The 17,054-nt window shown below is 43.1% G+C and overlaps 2 protein-coding genes across 3 annotated transcripts; both read left to right on the forward strand.

Annotated features, from left to right (window-relative positions):
• Positions 1-683: 683 nt before the first annotated feature.
• ptpn9b (protein tyrosine phosphatase non-receptor type 9b) lies at positions 684-9,296 on the forward strand. Of its 2 annotated transcripts, none has more exons than XM_061275358.1 (13): positions 684-813; positions 2,684-2,827; positions 2,947-3,036; positions 3,165-3,289; positions 3,391-3,496; positions 3,964-4,074; positions 4,143-5,023; positions 5,559-5,661; positions 5,739-5,808; positions 5,908-5,986; positions 6,081-6,231; positions 6,527-6,734; positions 7,204-9,296. In XM_061275358.1, exons 1-13 carry the CDS (start codon positions 781-783, stop codon positions 7,425-7,427), a joined length of 2,325 nt encoding a protein of 774 aa, XP_061131342.1. In that variant the 5' UTR covers positions 684-780; the 3' UTR covers positions 7,428-9,296. The 2 variants fall into 2 exon arrangements, with proteins under 2 accessions (XP_061131342.1, XP_061131343.1); XM_061275359.1 differs by having other exon boundaries at positions 5,559-5,655.
• A 362-nt stretch (positions 9,297-9,658) lies between these two features.
• Positions 9,659-15,760, forward strand: melk (maternal embryonic leucine zipper kinase). Its single transcript, XM_061275362.1, has 18 exons — positions 9,659-9,846; positions 10,025-10,138; positions 10,219-10,304; positions 10,909-11,025; positions 11,094-11,237; positions 11,342-11,410; positions 11,595-11,687; positions 11,864-11,962; positions 12,316-12,384; positions 12,468-12,566; positions 12,728-12,814; positions 13,000-13,131; positions 13,218-13,376; positions 13,541-13,805; positions 14,620-14,716; positions 14,794-14,956; positions 15,035-15,138; positions 15,220-15,760. Exons 2-18 carry the CDS (start codon positions 10,060-10,062, stop codon positions 15,395-15,397), a joined length of 2,040 nt encoding a protein of 679 aa, XP_061131346.1. The 5' UTR covers positions 9,659-9,846; positions 10,025-10,059; the 3' UTR covers positions 15,398-15,760.
• Positions 15,761-17,054: the final 1,294 nt, after the last annotated feature.

Raw genomic sequence — 17,054 nt, forward strand, 5'->3', positions numbered from 1 at the left:
ATATTTGCTGCATACATTTTGTAGTTGTCCTGTGTGTGTGTGAGAGAAAGCCCGTGCGCGCTTGTGATTTAATTCATTCGGATTTGACAGGCTTGGTGCAACATTATTCTCTGCAAGTGCATCGAATGTACAAGATATGTTATTGTCATTTTGCATTGACTTTAAAGTTGGATTTCCCTTGGCCCACAAAATGCCTTTGCGCGTGAAACAACGTGTTGGAGCTTGTCTGTCATGGGGAGAGAAAAAGGGTGTGAGCACTGAGCAGGCAGTGGGTGGGCGTAGCTCCGCGTACCTCCTCCGCCCCGCCCTCTACCCGTTGAGACTACCGATGTGCATTCCAGTTCTTTTAGGTAAACTGGATCTTTAGAATCAGTTCACTCAAAAGTTTCGTTCAGACGAATCGTTCAATGAACCCCCCCCCCCCCCCACACACACATACACACACAATGATACGGCTTTTATTTATTTATTTTTTATCCAGGAAACAACCCATACACATCAAACAATACTTCTACCCCCTTACCCCCCCCCCCCCCCAATTACTATATATAATAATAATTGGCTCGGGGTAATTAAGATATTTCTTTCTATAATACAACACTTACACACTGATCCGTTGGCAACAGTCTCTCACCGGTCGTGTGCGTCACTGAACTGAAAAAAGAACGAATCACTGTAGGAAGTGATTCGTTCACTCTCGTTCACTAAAAGGATCCGTTCCTTTGGCCGAATCGTTCACTCACGAGACAACATTAGTTGAGACGTTGCTCAGGCTTCAAGATGGCGGAAGCCCTGACAGCTCAGGAGCTCCTGGTAAGTCTGTTTTGACATAGTTTACTCCACTTTCTACATAGTGTGTACCTTCCAACTCGACGCAGTTAATTGAAACAACAACTAACGAGTTGCTGTAACATGATATATGTTCCGGGAAACAATGAACTGTCATGGCCCGATCACACCCTCCTTCAGGGCGACTGACTCCGGTGTGCCTGACAGCGGTTAGCATAAACTAGCATAGCAACGTTTGCTAATCCAAACTGCGGACGTTTACTCGAGATTCTTATTTCTTATTTCTCTCTTAGATGTCCACATGGACTTACAAGTGTCATTCGCGTTTAGTGGAGTTGGGTCTTACTTTAATATTTCGATAAACGTGGCGTAAAGTGTCCGTGCAGCTATGGTTAGGCATCCGGCTACCACATGCGACTTAGCTCTCTAGTTAACAGCTACTGTTAAGTAGAAAGGGGATTCTTTTACAGTGGTGTTTCCTACATTTTCATTTGGTGGCTGCACACAAAGTGACTCTCGTTTTAATAGAATGTCGTCACTTTAACGCTACAGGTTCTGTTGTTGTTTTCTTTTTTGAGGGGGAGGGGGGCTTGTAACAAGTTTTTTTTTTTTTTGCTAAGAGCTTACTGTCAAGTAGTGTCATAATTTATCGACGAGAATTCTCAGAAGTGACTCTCCCGGTTCTCAGCAGCATGTTGTTGTCATTACAATATTACAAGTGCAGCATGCCTCTCATCAGTAGTACGACCTTTTTTAACCAAGCCCTTAAATGCAAAGCCAAACAAGGATCACTCATAATATTAAACATGATATCAAGAGATGTAAAATATATAAGATTTTAACTTTTCCTTTTGTTTAAATGGATAAAACTCCAGTGCAATATGAAATGTTAAATGAGGTTCGTGGTGTGCAAGATGTGAACAGTTTAGCACAGTACAGAGTTCAGGAAGTTTGATATTAGGGTGGAATTAAAAAGCTGCTTGGCATTTCCTCTGTCTGTTTGTGGAGCAGGGCAGTGACAGCAGCCTTAAGCTGCTCCTCTGCTTGGTGATGGTGCTGTGCTATGGATTGTCCACAATGTACAGTAGACTGTTCCACATCTTCCTTTTTGCTGCAGATACGAGCCTGTCCAACAATGATGTGTCCACAATAGAGCCTACCTTCCTCCTCATTTTATGCACTCGAGAAGATTGTTTTCTTTTACGCTACCCTGACAGCACATTGCCAGATTATTTGTAGGTTACTTCCACTTTAAATCCCTTCAACGCCTGATAGAATTGAACTTTGACCGGTCAAAAATCATGTCTAAAGAGTGACATTTTGATGCACACTTGGATGAACAGTATGTCTTGTGCTTGGTCTCAGGTAATGATAATTACCCGTATTGATTGTTGAGCTATAAAATACCGCCGTATCGATTGATGTTAAAATGCAACGAGTGGACTCTTATTGCTGAATCAAAGCATGTGGATGGTTCTGCGTCTGGAAACAAATCTTGTATCTGCAATGAGATTTGTGGGTCTCTTTGCTTCTCTGAAATTTGCAAAAGTAAAACTCTGGTATTGTTGGACGTCATTGCCCTCCCTGTCCTAGTTCTAAATTGGAGGACAGATGCCATTCAGTTGGCTGGTAAACAAGCGGACTGTTGTGACCACTCGTTTTCACCCATGTCATCTTCCACGAGGCGCATCCCGGCTGCCAGCATTTGCATCCGGCTTAATGAATGCATGTATTATAGTTTCGTTAAAGAAAAAGTTGAAAAGCCTGATAGACCGAATACTTTGATCCCAGGTGTCTTCTCTCTGTTTGGACTAGGCTCTGTTTTTACATTGTACAAACAGGAACGCAGACAACTTTCTCTTTTCCATTCCTCCCTATCTATGTCGTGTTCCAGGCTGTGGAGGAGTTCCTGAGTGAGGTGCGTTGCAAAGAGCAGCTCCAATGCGCCGGGCTCGTCTCCCAACCCACAGCTGTTAAGTTTCTTATGGCCCGCAAGTTTGACGTGTCCCGAGCTGTCGACCTCCTCCAAGCATACAAGGTACAGCTGGGGACGCCAATGAATGTCCCTGTTCAGAGATACCACACAGCCTTTCAAATATTTACTACTGTATTTCAAACTAATGAGATTGTGGTTCTCTCCCGCCGCAAATTTATCAGAACACGAGAATCAAAGAGGGGATCATCAATATAAACCCTAACGAGGAGCCACTCCGTTCTGAGCTGCTCAGTGGCAAATTCACCGTCCTGGTGAGTGGTGGAGACTGTGAACCCCAAAGTAACTCGTCAACTCACACTGCAGCGAGATATCTTTCGACGACGATAAGTCTTTGTATGCATCCTTGTCTTTTCATTTTACATGTCATGTTCCCCCGCAGCCTGGACGCGACGCAAATGGTGCTGCACTTGCGCTCTTCACAGCTCGCCTGCATCGGCGAGACGTGTCCACGCACAAAGCTGTGCTGCAGGTTATCATTTATCAGCTGGATAAAGCCATAGACAGGTGACGCAGCCCACTGCAAGCACTATGTTCTTAAACTCCCTGTTTTATTGACAGTGCACCATCTTGAACCAGTTTCTAACTGGTCTTTTGTTTCTTCCCAGTGTTCAAACCCAGAGAGATGGACTTGTATTTATATATGACATGACCAACTCCACTTATGGGGATTTTGACTATGAGCTCTGTGTCAAGATCCTCAATTTGCTCAAGGTAAATACTATAATAAATGTAGTTCCACGGTGTGTCCCAATTGGTGATTCCCAACCACTTTTCAAAGGCAACTTTGTATGTCATCAGAAATCTTCAAGTGGGTCACAGGAAATTACTATGATTTGAGTTATTGCTCAGGAGATTAAGATCTCAGTGTCTGTCTTCGACATAAATAAATGCATAAACATGGAACATATACAGATATATATATATATTTGAATTGTTTTTATTTATTATTGTTATTTTTTATTGTATTTAATAGAAGCAAAGTAGCCCTTAACCTGGGATTTTAGGAGCACAAGTAAAAAAATTATTCAGGCTCACAAACTGTAGCAATATGGCACCATTTGGGGGCATTCTGTAGCTCTCGATGTGCTGTGAGATTTTGGCCAATGGAAAAGTTGTGAAGCACTGGTCTTATTTTAGAAATACTCACTCATTATCCACTTGCTGTTTTTGTTCACTAGGGGGCGTTTCCGGCTCGTTTAAAGTGCGTCTTCATCGTTTCCTCCCCTCTTTGGTTTCGAGCACCTTTTGCGGTTCTACGCCTCTTCGTGCGTGAGAAGCTGAGAGAACGGGTACGTCTTTTTCTGTTTTTTTAATATTAGGTCTTGAAATGTATTTCCTTTTTTTCCCCATCTACCAGGTGTGTACTGTGAAGGCTCACGAACTGGCCAGTCACATCCCAGTCTCCTCCCTCCCTGAGCACCTAGGCGGAACATCCCAGTATAACCACGTGGCCTGGATCCAGTCCTGCATCAACGCAAACATTATGGAGGGTGACACGCACGACTGCGTGGGAAGCCTGCTGCGGTCTTATAGTCTTGAGAGTGGGGAACCGAGTGTTGACGCAACGCTGACCCATGGCTATTTGAGTACCCAGGTGGGCTCTGAGCTCGCTGCGGCTAATGCTAACTTCTATGACGATAGCAACGCAAACCCGCACAACCACTGTGGTGGGGATGAGGGCAGGACTTTGGACAATCCTCCGCTGAGCCCGCCTTCTGCTGCAAATAGGCTACAGGGGAACCACCAGCACTGGAACGGCTCAGCTGGGAGCGGAAACAACATGTCCGCCGTTAGTGGCTTGAAGCCCAATTCGAACATGAATGGTCGTGGACGGCAAGCACCCCCCCAGTCGGAGACACCCCCTGACACGCCACTCTCTTGCAAAGGCGATGCAGATGTTGTGGATGGCCGAATAGACTCAGATCACGGACGTCGGGGTGAGCATATACAAGAAGTGGATGAGGAGGGTGAGGAAGAGGAGGGCGTTCCACCGTTGCCTCAGAAATCTTTGCCTCGAGCGCCCCACCAGCCCCCCTCCCAGACATCACTCTTGCCCTCGTCGTGGGGTCCCGATGATGACGACTGCCGCATGGAGGAGTCCGTTCACACGCCAGATCGGGGAGGTATGGGGATGCACGAGTTGGTTGATCATGTGAAGAGGAAGAAGAAGAAAGGGATCTATCAGGAATATGAGGAGATTCGCAAGGAGCCACCAGCAGGCACCTTTGACTACTCCAAGTAAGATATTGTCAGATGACGCTTATTTTGTCACATAGCCTCTGGTCAAATAGGCTCAATAAGAATAATATTCATAATATTGCATCAGATATGTATGGTGCTTTTCTGTCACACATTCAAAGTTGATATTTGTTCTTGGGCTTAATGCCGTCATTTATATAGTCTGAGCCCTTCAGCGAATAGCGAAACTCTGGGAGTACCGTAGATGATGGCCGAAAATCCAAATTGGGGAACGTGCCCTGCATGGGTTCACCATTGAAGACCTGACAAACCTCACCTTCTCTGAACTGCCATAGCTGCTGTTCTTCACTGGTTTGGCTTTGACGTTTTGTACAACTCTTTCATCGACTAATAGTCACTCCAAGGCTTCCGCCTGCTTTTCTCATCTTCAGTCAGCTGGGATAAGTTCCAACTCCCTTGTGACCCTGAACAGTGCAAGCGGTATAGAACACAGGACGGATGGATGGACAAACTCCCTTGTGTGCAGTTAAGATCAGCAGTTTTGATCTTTGAGATTGTGCACGTTTATTTCCAGGAAACTCTCCAATCAGCTCAAGAACCGGTACAGCGATGTTCTGTGTCTGGACCAGTCCAGGGTCCGACTCTGCCAGCTCTGTGATGACGAGGACGAGGTAATGGTAAATCCATCGAAAGCTGACCTTTGCAGCCTCGCTGAGGACTGTTCCGCCAAAATCATTTGCTGCGTGTCCTGCAGACTTCGGATTACATTAATGCGAGTTTCATGGATGGCTACAAGAGGAAAGACGCATATATTGCTACTCAGGGTAAGAACCACACAATAAGATCTTGATTTTTTTTTTAACTTCATGTACTATAAAACTTGCTGCTTCCATCACTGCTATAACGCTATTTGTGTTCCTCAGGTCCTTTGCCAAAAACATTTGGGGACTTTTGGCACATGGTGTGGGAGCAGATGGTACTTATCATCGTCATGACAACGAGGTGAATTCTTTTTTTTTTAACCAACTGTTGGAAAAGCGCGCATATGGTGGAGAACGGGTGTGCCATTCACAACTTGTACTCATCCATGTACCAGAGTGGTGGAGCGAGGGCGTGTCAAGTGCGGTCAGTATTGGCCACTGGAGGAAGGCAGTACAGAGCAACACGTTTGTTTCCAGGTCACCAACACCCACATCCAGGTCTTCCAGGACTTCAAACTCTCACATCTGGAACTCTATAATACTCAGGTGAGTTTGTATCACCTGCAGTATGAGCAGTCCTCCAACATTTTTTTCCTCAATGGCTCTTTGAACCATAGAAAGGTCAGGTGGCTTAACAGTTTCTGTTTTAGTGTTACAAGGTATTAGGATGCCTTCTGACTGAGAAATAAACACTGTGGTTAAATTGCTCTCCAAAGTGGGACCACATTCATAAAGTAATTTTTTCAGTAATTATATTCAGAGTTTTTGGTCCATATCTCCTATAGACCTTGCCAGTGTAGCTAATGTTCCAGCTCATGAGTATAATGGTCTTTTTGTCAAGTCTGGGGAGAGACGGGATGTTTGCCACTACCTCTACGTCAGCTGGCCGGACTTCGGAGTGCCCAAGAGTGCATCGGCCATGTTGGATTTTCGCGAGCATGTACTTCGGAGGCGGGATGTCGCATGCCAGAGTCTAGGCTCCAGTTGGAAGGGGCCTCCAGGGGGCCCTCCTCTGGTGGTGCACTGCAGTGCGGGCATCGGCCGGACAGGTGAATTCAAATATGAAGGAGAAAATGATTGTCTAGTGGTTTTACTAATGGGAGTTGTTTGAACAAATTTGAAGCATTCTGGTTTTACAAAATATATATAGCTATATGTTCAGTATATAAAATTTAAACATGGTTACGAGAAAACCTGGAAAATGACTGGCCAATTTTCCAGTCATGGAAAATGGGGTAAGGGGGGTCGATATATTTGCAAACATTTTAATTTAAGTAAACATCATCAGTCTGCTTTTATGGCTGACTGAAACAATCGGCGAATAATTACTGCTGATAGTCTGAATTTTAAGTGGGGTTTTAAGTTAAACAATGGCTCTAAAATATATAAAATAATAATTCCAATATTGATTAACTAATGGAGTGTCTCCTTTGTCTTTAGTGTGTCTGGCCAACTGGCATCCAGCTCCCTTTTCCCATTCCTAATATTGATTTCCTCTTTATCCCGTCCTGGCTTTAGGCACCTTCTGCACACTGGACATCTGCCTGTCCCAGCTGGAGGACATTGGCACAGTAGACGTCCACCAGACTGTGCGACGCATGCGTACGCAGAGGGCTTTCAGCATCCAGACCTGGGACCAGTACTACTTCTGCTACACCGCCATCATCGAATACGCTATGCGCCGCGGCAAGCTGAGCCCGGTGCAGTGGTCCGACTCAGACATAGAGACCGACAGCGAGTGAGCGACGCAAAGGAGCAGGAAGTCGACCGAAGCCGATGTCAGCTGGGACTAGAAAGATGGGGGCGACGTCTCCACTGCCATGACAGAGAGAAGTGGAGGTCTTGATGTAATGACGCTCCAATCCGTGTTGGTCCCTCGTGTGAACAGACACGCAGGGAGACCTGAAGCGCTTTCCAGGAAAACGTGTGGAGTGTCCTGCCAATTTCTGAGCAAATGGCAGGGCAACTCTGCCTGCCCTGCACTTGTCCTCTTGACAAGAACCTTGTAGCATTTTTCTATTGACTTGCACATGAGGCATGGCAAACTTGAACCCACCCAAACCTTTACATCCTTTTCGCCCTCAAACCGATCTGCCATTGTCTTTTTCACAGGGGATGCTTTTGAGTGACATAACTGTGTGAGCCATTACATAATTTTATTTGTTTTTAGTTTTTGTTTTGTTTTGTTTTGTCCGATGATGTTTTATGGTGCATTTTCTACATATTTCATATTGTGTGCATATATGTGCACCTTCCAAAGCCAAAGTCATCACCCCAAATGCTCGGATGTATTCCTTACAAAGATATTATAGACTGAAAGCATGTATATTCTTGTAACATACAGCTACATGTATACATCGTTGTGCATAACCTCTTGAAAAGTGCAAAAACGCAGCTTTTTGACAAAATCTTTTTTAAAGCTGGAGAGTTGTATAGTTAGCCAGGCAAAAAAAAAAAAAAACCGAATTGTGACAACAAAAGTCTGACATTTTTACTCTTCTTGAATTAGACTGTTTTTTTTTTTTTAATTGATTTTAAACTCCACTTTGAACTGATTCATCTTCCCTTATTCTGTAACCCTTTCCAGTATCACTCCTTCCTCTTGAGACGTATTCTGCCTCAGGTATTGGTGCCTTCAGGTTGTTCTTTTTGTTAAATGTCACAGTGCAGCAGATAAAGTAATAATGACAGCCAAGCTTGTGCACTTGCATAGGTCCAAGACACACTTTTCTTTGCCCTTAGTGCTACCACTTAGGAATAATATGAAAGTCACGAGTGGACAAAGTTCTGGTTCATCTTATCATTTAACCTCAGGGGCAATTTTGTTGTTGTTTTGGTTTCTTTTAAGATCCATTACTATGTTTTGCATCTAAATTATCATACAAACTATATCTGTATTTTGTATTTTCACTGTATTTTATTCTGCTATATTTGTCTTTGTAAAAAAAAAAAAAAAATTACAGGTTCAAAATCATTGAATGTTAGTTGCTATGACACCACAACGGAATCATGCGTTAAGCCGAACAAATCAGATGGGATTTGAACTATATATATTTTTGTTGTTGTTTAATAATGGTGTGTATTGGAAAAGACCCTACCATGGTATTTTCAAAACTGACTGCGATTGTTCAATTTCTTTTGGGCGTATATTTTTAGGAGGAGGGTTGCTTGACAATATATTAAAGCGGTAATAGAACAAAAAGATGAGATACTGCTGTGTGTTTGGAACTTGATTGATTTGTTAGCATGAACACAAGAGTCGTGAATGTTGTAAGGGGTTGCTCGTTCATTCATGTTGATGTATTCTGACCCCTCAATGCCAAAGGTCAAGGCTCACCTTTTAACATATCCTCAGCACGGACCACGCAACGCAGTCCATATCCACACGCAGGGTCTCAGGAGCACATCGAATGACAAATGTCATTCTAGAGTTAGAAAGTGCAAGTGTGTGTCTGGGTTCTCCATGTTTTTAGATTGTCTTACGAGGTGTGCATGAATACAAGATCATGTGTCATCCTTGTTTTACTGTTCCCGTGTAAATCTTGTGATTGAATGTTAGCGTTCTTACACCCTGTACGTCTGACTGGCCCATTAAAGCAATCTTATCACTATCTGGAAAGTCTACAAAGCATGTGATCTCTTACTGACCTGGTAAAATAAAATAAGGATTCATCTACTGTGGAAATTTGATTTGCACTGGAAAAAGTTATTGTTATATAAATTAATTAAAAATATATATTATAAAATTGTCTCTATAGTCTTAGATTTTGCCTACATTTAATTTCCTAGACATCGAGAACTTGATGATAGTCAGATCTTTATTATGCATTAATAAAGAAGTTCAAGTTTGGCAATTTTGGACAAAAACCTTTGTGAATTCATAAAATTGAATGATTAATTCTACATTTCAAACGAGCTCATAATTGTGGGGACAGTAACAAATTTGGCCACTTGGAGGCAGTCGAGAGCCAAAGCGGAAGCAGGAAGTTGAGGTTTAATGTGCGAAATTCAAATTGCTCTGACAAAACATTCGTATGTGCCACTCACTTCTCTGCACGTCGATAGTTTGTTGACGGATTGACCGTTCTTATTTGACGCAACGCCACACATTCTGGTGACCGAGAAAAACATCATCGATACAAACGTGGGCTTTTTCCTAACGTAAGTTACATCGCTTTTGTTAGTGGTAACCGTATTGAGTGGAGTTGGACACATTGGCGAGTAATGAAGCGGTCGTGTAACTTGAAAGACCCGTTATTTATTATGGCAGGCATTTCAAATTTCCCGTTGGCATTTAATTGCTGTTCTTGGCTGGTTCGGCCGATATTATGTTCGGCAGGCGGCTGGTGGATCGTGCAGCCAAAAGAGGCAGGAATGCCCGTTGAGAGGATGGAGCCCCGCGGAGCTGAAAAGCTCCACAAATACTACGAGGTTTATGAGACTATCGGCTCTGGTAATTTGTTGAGTGTGTGTGGAGGTCTTTCTTTTCCAATTCTGGAAATTAAAACGTGTTTATTTATATTTTTTTTCCAGGAGGGTTTGCTAAAGTGAAGCTGGGTCGTCACATCTTGACAGGAGAGAAGGTGGCGATTAAGATCATGAACAAAAAGGATCTTGGGGTGAGGTTTTTTTTTTATGCAAATGCTCTCCAAAATAGAAATTAAATAATAAATTCAATTTGTGGTATTTTTAAGTCAGACAGAATAGGGAATAGTATGGTTGGAAAGTTATCACAATACTATTTCATATCAATGGATATTGATCTATATCGAATGTCTTTTTTTAATTCTTCAAAATAAGGCTCTGGGGGCAAAAAGGCTTCATTTAGGCAATGTATTTTAAATTATACAACTTGACCTTAAATAAGAGATTAAAACTACTATGAAATAGTCTAATTAACTGGTCGATTTAAAGATTAAATAAATGTTTTTAACATTATGTGTTTAGGATTGAGTGAATCCCAATGCGTCATCATATAATTAATAATTGTTGATTTTTATGCATATTTCAAAGTAAGTGTTCTAAATTTCCTCTCAGATGTTTTTGGGTCACAACTCACCTCTGACCCTAATAAGGGTTAGTGTTACATTGTACACAATCTACATACATCGGCTGACAACATAACATTTCAAATGTGAATGGGTTTAAAAATAATCTAAGCCACATTGCAGGTGAGAATTGCAAATAACATTGTCAACGTCAACTAAAAACATTATTTCCCAGGATGATCTTCCTCGTGTGAAGGTGGAAATTGAGGCAATGAAGAACCTCAGTCATCAGCACATCTGCCGTCTCTACCAAGTCATTGAGTCCCCCACGCAGATTTTCATGATACTCGAGGTCGCTAAACTGCAGTTGTGCATTTGTCTTCTTTCCCTCCTCCTTTCTATAATTTCTATTTCTTGCAGTACTGTCCAGGAGGGGAGTTGTTTGACTACATTATAGCAAAGGACCGGCTGTCAGAAGAGGAGACGAGGGTCTTTTTCAGACAAATTGTGTCTGCCATGGCCTACGTCCACAGCCAGGGTTACGCACACAGGGACCTAAAACCGGTAAGACCAGTGTGCATAAGTGGAAGCTTTTTAAGTGCTTGAAATGCCTACGCATAGGCCTTTGGAAATGCAAATCTCATACCACCTATCTCTCTTAACATTAGGAGAACTTATTGATAGATGGAGACCACAACTTGAAGCTCATAGATTTCGGCTTGTGTGCCAAACCAAAGGTAAATGTACAAGTGTACATTTTTGTGTGCAATCCAATGCATATTACTGCTCAATTTTGATTGACACTGTCAGAGAGGTAAATTAACTATGCATTATCGTACTTAATCACACCGAGAGCTATTCCTAAAGTTTATAGTTGCTCATTGTATGTGGCATTAGGATTAATATTGTTGTGTGTCACAGGGAGGCCTTGGTTATGAGTTGATGACGTGTTGTGGAAGTCCGGCATATGCTGCTCCTGAACTCATCCAGGGAAAAGCTTATATTGGCTCAGAGGCGAGTTATTCCGTTTTGTATTTATCTTTTTTAGGGGGGTGGTCTTCTCATGCAAGAGTGTTCTTTATAAACCTTTTGAATCCGATTTGGTCCCCCACTGATCATAAAAAAAAACTATTTTTGTAGCTTCTCCTTGTGAGAATTAATGATTTTTAACAAACAATGCTGTGTTCCAGGCGGACGTGTGGAGTATGGGTGTGCTGCTGTTCGCTTTGCTTTGCGGCTATCTCCCCTTTGATGACGACAGTTGCGTTGTGCTCTACAGGAAAATTACCGTAAGAGATTTCTTTTCATTTTTATTGTTTCATCCTTTTTGGGGGGGGGGGGGGGGGGGGTTTCTCCCAAATTTGACTATCACTGAGAAAAGTTGTTTGTTAGTTAGGTTAGTGCATTGGGGCTGGAGTAGAATAAATTAACATGATTGCTGGTGGTAGCAGTCATTCAACCACTAGGGGGCGAAGACATGTTGAAGTCATCTGGCGGTCAACTCCGTGTTCTGTGCTACCTTATGTCACTATTCGGTATAAAGCTTATTTAAGAAAAAACAAACCAACACCAGCTGTTATTTTGTATTTCAATGACTACTTTACTGCCCTCTAATGAATGTGTTTCACAAATGTGTTTTCAGAGAGGAAAGTATGATAACCCTGCATGGCTCTCCCCCGGAAGCATCCTCCTGCTCAATCAAATGATGCAGGTATGATGACACGTATCATCAAAAAAGGACAAATAATGATAGTCGGTTTCTATTTAATTGTAGTTACCATTTCTGTCCTGTAGGTGGACCCCAAGTTGCGTCTGGCAGTGCATCAGCTGCTTGAGCACCCTTGGGTAATGAAAGACTACAACAGCCCTGTGGAGTGGCACAGCAGGCAGCCGGTACCCTAACAAATAAATATGCACATCTCTTCACATATCAGTTCACATATTTGGCACCACAAAGACGCCAGTAGGTTTATTAAAATAAGAAGAATAAGTTAGTTTGAATTGTTTGTCTTTACACTTCTGTTCAACTGAAGCGGTAGTGTCTTGTTTTCTAGCTGGGTCACATAGACGAGGACTGCATCACTGAGATGGCAGTCAACATGAAACGTTCCAGAGAAAGCACCACAGCTCTTGTTAAGGAGGTAGGTGAGGTTTATCATATCAGAACCAAAGAGTTAATGCTTATAACTCAAATTGGCCAGTGGACAACTTGTATTTCAGAAGTGAGTTGAGGTAGCACTTGTCCTTACAAAGTTTCCTAAATTCTAGGAGAAAGCTCTTAAAGTTACTGTACAAACCCATCTGACCTGATTGATCATGTGTGCAGTGGCGGTACGACCACATCACAGCCACATACTTGCTACTGCTGTCGAAGAAGCAGAGAGGCAAGCCGGTGCGTCTCCACATGGAGCCCCACGTCACCGAGGAGGCCGTCTCTCCACTACATGCCCAATTAGAGGTTGATCGATATGCAGTTCCCAGCATGGCTTTCCAGCTCAATGCCTAGTTCTCAGCCACTAAATGACACTGTTTTCCTTTTTCCAGGTTAAGAAATCGCTTCACTTTGCTGACGACGAGGACGCTCCAATTCTGGGTGCTTTGGATCTTTGCTCAGACTACATAGATGATTGTCCATGGGTACCCGTCTCTCGTCAGACTCCTCAAGGGGTACGCGAGAAGACCGAACGAATTACAGACGACAAGGTGGGGTCAAGTAAAAGGTTTTTAAAACTAATTTCAGTGCGATATATTCATTTTAAATTCCATTCTTCTACATTGCGTTGCCATTTTGGTCAATTGTTCAGACCGAGGGGGCGGGGCAATGTGTTTATTATCATTTGCTAGATCAATGCCCTGTATTTCTACAGAGGTTGCCATCTCCATTAAAGAAAAGATGTATTCGGAGCCCGCCGCTTGAGAGACATCAAGTGACAGGCCAGCACCACCAGGAGAAGAGGCACAAGGACCACCAGCATGCCAAAGAGAACAGAGAGAATGTTGTCCTGCAGGAGAAAGACGCGGACACATTTGCACTGCCTCCACCTCGCACTCCGTCGTCCACCAAGAAGAACACGCGCCCTAAAAATGTGTTGACCACACCCAATCAAAATGGCACCGGAACCACACCAAAAGGTTTCAACATGATTCTTATTTTGCCCTCTTTGAAGCTTTTCTATGATTTTCTTGTTATTTGCCCTTTGAAAATGGCCATAGACACTTATAACTGTGAACTGGAGGCTCATCTTATCATGAGACTAATTCTATTGGCTCAAATGATGGACGCTAATAGAAAAGGTGGTTCATTACAGCCTTAATTATGTGCTAAGCGGAATCTAATCCGGATATTGTCCGCCTGCTGCACTTTTTCTAACCACTTCTCCTTCATATCAAAACTCTTGTACTGTATCACCTTGGTGGAACTTAATATCCAAAAGTGACTTGTTTCTGAGGACAATTTAAATGTGATTTTTTTTATTTACTCTGCCTATAGAGGGCAGCACTTCGAAGGTGCCTGCTCTCCTCAGGTTAATCTCACGATAAATTAGTGTTTGCACTTCAGTCGGCCAAGTTTGGCTTATAAAACCATTATAAAGTCTCCACATGTCACGCACACACACGTAATCGGTTTGTGTGTGTGTGTCCTGAGACATGTTGTGACAGGTGTAGCTGTCTGTTTCTTCTGCCCTCTCACATGTGAGCTGTAGTGATTTTTCTCCAGCCTCTGGAGCTGAGCTCTTGTTCTGTAAGGGTGCGGGTGCCTTTTTGAGTGTCTTTTTTTAAAGTAACTTTTGTGACTTTCGCTGGCCTCTATAGCTGAACTTTTGTTTTCCTCTTCTGTGTGTATGCACGTTATTAATATTTAAATTATAGGTGTATTGCTGTTGTAAGCATCCTGAGGTGGTGACGTCTCATTCAGGTTGGGTGTTTGTATGTCTGTGTATTGCAGCTGCAGGCAGCTGCTCCAAAGAACCCGTTAAAAGAAAAGTGGCAGAGAGCAAAGAGTTCAACAACATTGAAATCCTTGCCTTTAGTCCTGAAAGAAGGTAAGTCTCACTCTAGGGGAAAAAAAACCTGAACCCTGACACCATCTGTTAGTTTTTGTCTGCGTCTTCCTCCACAGGTCTCGCTCTTTGGACATGGCCGGTAGCGGTAGCGGAGACAGTGGAAAGAAGCGAAGGGGAGGGCGAGTGTTTGGCTCCCTGGAGAGGGGCCTGGACAAGGTGATCACCATGCTCACCCCCAGCAAGAGACGAGCGCTGCGAGACAACCCGCGCAAGATCAAGGTCCGCTCGCGCCTCCCCAGCAGCAAACACGCTGTTCTGTCTGCACCATGTCTGACTGCGTGCTTCACCTCCCTCCAGGCTCAGTACAACGTGACCCTGACGGGGCAGACCAACCCGGACGACGTGCTCAATCAGATCCTCTCCAGCCTACCTGAGAAAAATGTCCAATACAGCCAGAAAGGGTAAGAATTGTCTCCACCTATGTCTATCTTCACCCTGGATTTGAATGCTACATTAAGAAATGCCATTTTCCTTTTGTCCAGCTACACCATAAAGTGCAGAACTTGGGATGACTTTGGCAAGGTGACCATGGCCTTTGAACTTGAGGTGTGCATGCTGCACAGACCCGAAGTGGTCTGCGTGCGTCGTCAGCGAATAAAAGGAGATGCTTGGGTCTACAAGCGCCTGGTGGAGGACATCCTCTCCACATCCAGCATCTGAGGCTTTACGAGTTGTTGCTTTTTAATACCAGCAAGCTTCAAAAGAAATATTACATTTATGTGCATTGTGTACAGTCAATTCTTCTTTATTTCTTCTTCTTCCCCAATTTCTAATTTTGTTTTACTTGTCAGTTCATGAGAGAAGAATGTATGAACTTTTAGTGTACAGATCTTTATTGGGATTACTGGATGTTCTTTTTGCCCTAAATCTGCTTGATTTAGGTCACTAACAAAAGCACCACTTACTAATTGGATGTTGTTTTTATGTGTTTACAATTCTTTGTTAGTTTTATGTGGATTAATGTTTGTCTGACATGTTTGTGACAGTGTAAAGGGAGCAAAATAAATGGTTTCTGCATCTAAATGGAAGTTATTTAGTCAAATAATAAAAAAATAGGAAATATCACGGAATGTTTCAAACTGATAACTCAGTCCCTCGTATTAGAGCACATTTTTAAATTCAGTCATTTACCTCTTCCACATTCTAAACACTACACTTGGAAGTAGTCCTTAGGGTGGGGGGGGTGGCACAGTTGCGTGTCACTGTACCTCCATTCCGACAGGTGGCAGTCTAATTCCAACCCTGCAAGCTGTTTTACAACCTGTGCATTTGTATTTTGCAACCTAAGAAGATTAAACGTGAGGAATGCGATGGGCCGAGGGCCATAGAGGGACTTTGCAATCTGAAATCATTACAAATGTTCCCGTCTTGATCTGAAAGTCAAGTTGGTTGAGGTGTGAGTTTTGGAAAATGAGGCTTCTCATTGCAGTCATTCTCTTTGTGCTCTTCTCATGTAAGTTGACACAAATTTTTAACTTTAATGTAGTATAATATTTCCCACTGCTGTTTTGAGACTTGTCTTTTGTGGATGACAACAGGGCTGTACAGGGCCTGGATTTTCAACACCGTGCATGTAACCCCATGTGAGGTATGTCAGACAAAATGTTTGGTGTCCTTGTGAAATATTCCAGATTGACCCCAAACCTTTCATTATCAGAAGCACAGATTTACAATTACAACCTAAATTCGAATATTTCTTCCATGAAATTATTTTAATTTATTCCCAACAGTCTATTCTCATCATTTTGTTGCATTTTCTGGGTCACATTCCTTCAAATGTGTTGTGTGGGTTAGATTTCTGTTTTTGTCTGATTAGAATGTTTTTATGATTATGAGAAGCCAAAATCTAAATCCTGATTAATTGCCAAGCCCTAGAATTGTGTGTGGTTTTCTTGCAGGGAGCATCAGTGAGTGACACGGTGGTCTCCCTCCTCTTGTCTCCACTGTCTCTGTACTCCAGCCTGACGTCCACTCTGGTCAAAGTGGTCCTTGCTATCCCATCTCTTGTCTTCAGCGCTGTTCGTCACTCCGTGTTGCTGCTGGTGGCGACGCCCGTATGCGTGCTCAGCCTCTTGATGTCGATGTTACGCACCTGTGTGTGCGTGGGCCTCTACCTGTTGCACGTGGCTTTGCTGGGGGGCGTGGCCATTTGGTTGCTCACGCAGAAACCGGTTGATGTCGGTCACGAGAAGTTCAAGCACCGGACAATGTTCGCTTGTGTGAAGCAATAAAAACATCTCACTCGTATTGCCTTCGTTTGCTTAATCAGCATGCAACTTGATTTATTAGCTCCATAGACTCTCTGTTTAAATTGGCT

Source organism: Syngnathus typhle, linkage group LG3, assembly GCF_033458585.1.
Source record: "Syngnathus typhle isolate RoL2023-S1 ecotype Sweden linkage group LG3, RoL_Styp_1.0, whole genome shotgun sequence".
Lineage (NCBI taxonomy): Eukaryota > Metazoa > Chordata > Actinopteri > Syngnathiformes > Syngnathidae > Syngnathus > Syngnathus typhle.

What these genes read in the sequence shown, in the direction of transcription:
- ptpn9b (XM_061275358.1), top strand. Translation starts at nt 781, where the DNA reads ATGGCGGAAGCCCTGACAGCTCAGGAGCTCCTG. An exon ending in CTGGATAAAGCCATAGACAG is followed by an intron (nt 3,290 to 3,390) that starts GTGACGCAGCCC and finishes GTTTCTTCCCAG; the next exon opens with TGTTCAAACCCAGAGAGATG. An exon ending in TGGAACTCTATAATACTCAG is followed by an intron (nt 6,232 to 6,526) that starts GTGAGTTTGTAT and finishes CTTTTTGTCAAG; the next exon opens with TCTGGGGAGAGACGGGATGT.
- melk (XM_061275362.1), top strand. Translation starts at nt 10,060, where the DNA reads ATGCCCGTTGAGAGGATGGAGCCCCGCGGAGCTGAAAAGCTCCACAAA. An exon ending in TGCTCAATCAAATGATGCAG is followed by an intron (nt 12,385 to 12,467) that starts GTATGATGACAC and finishes TCTGTCCTGTAG; the next exon opens with GTGGACCCCAAGTTGCGTCT. An exon ending in CACCGGAACCACACCAAAAG is followed by an intron (nt 13,806 to 14,619) that starts GTTTCAACATGA and finishes TGTGTATTGCAG; the next exon opens with CTGCAGGCAGCTGCTCCAAA.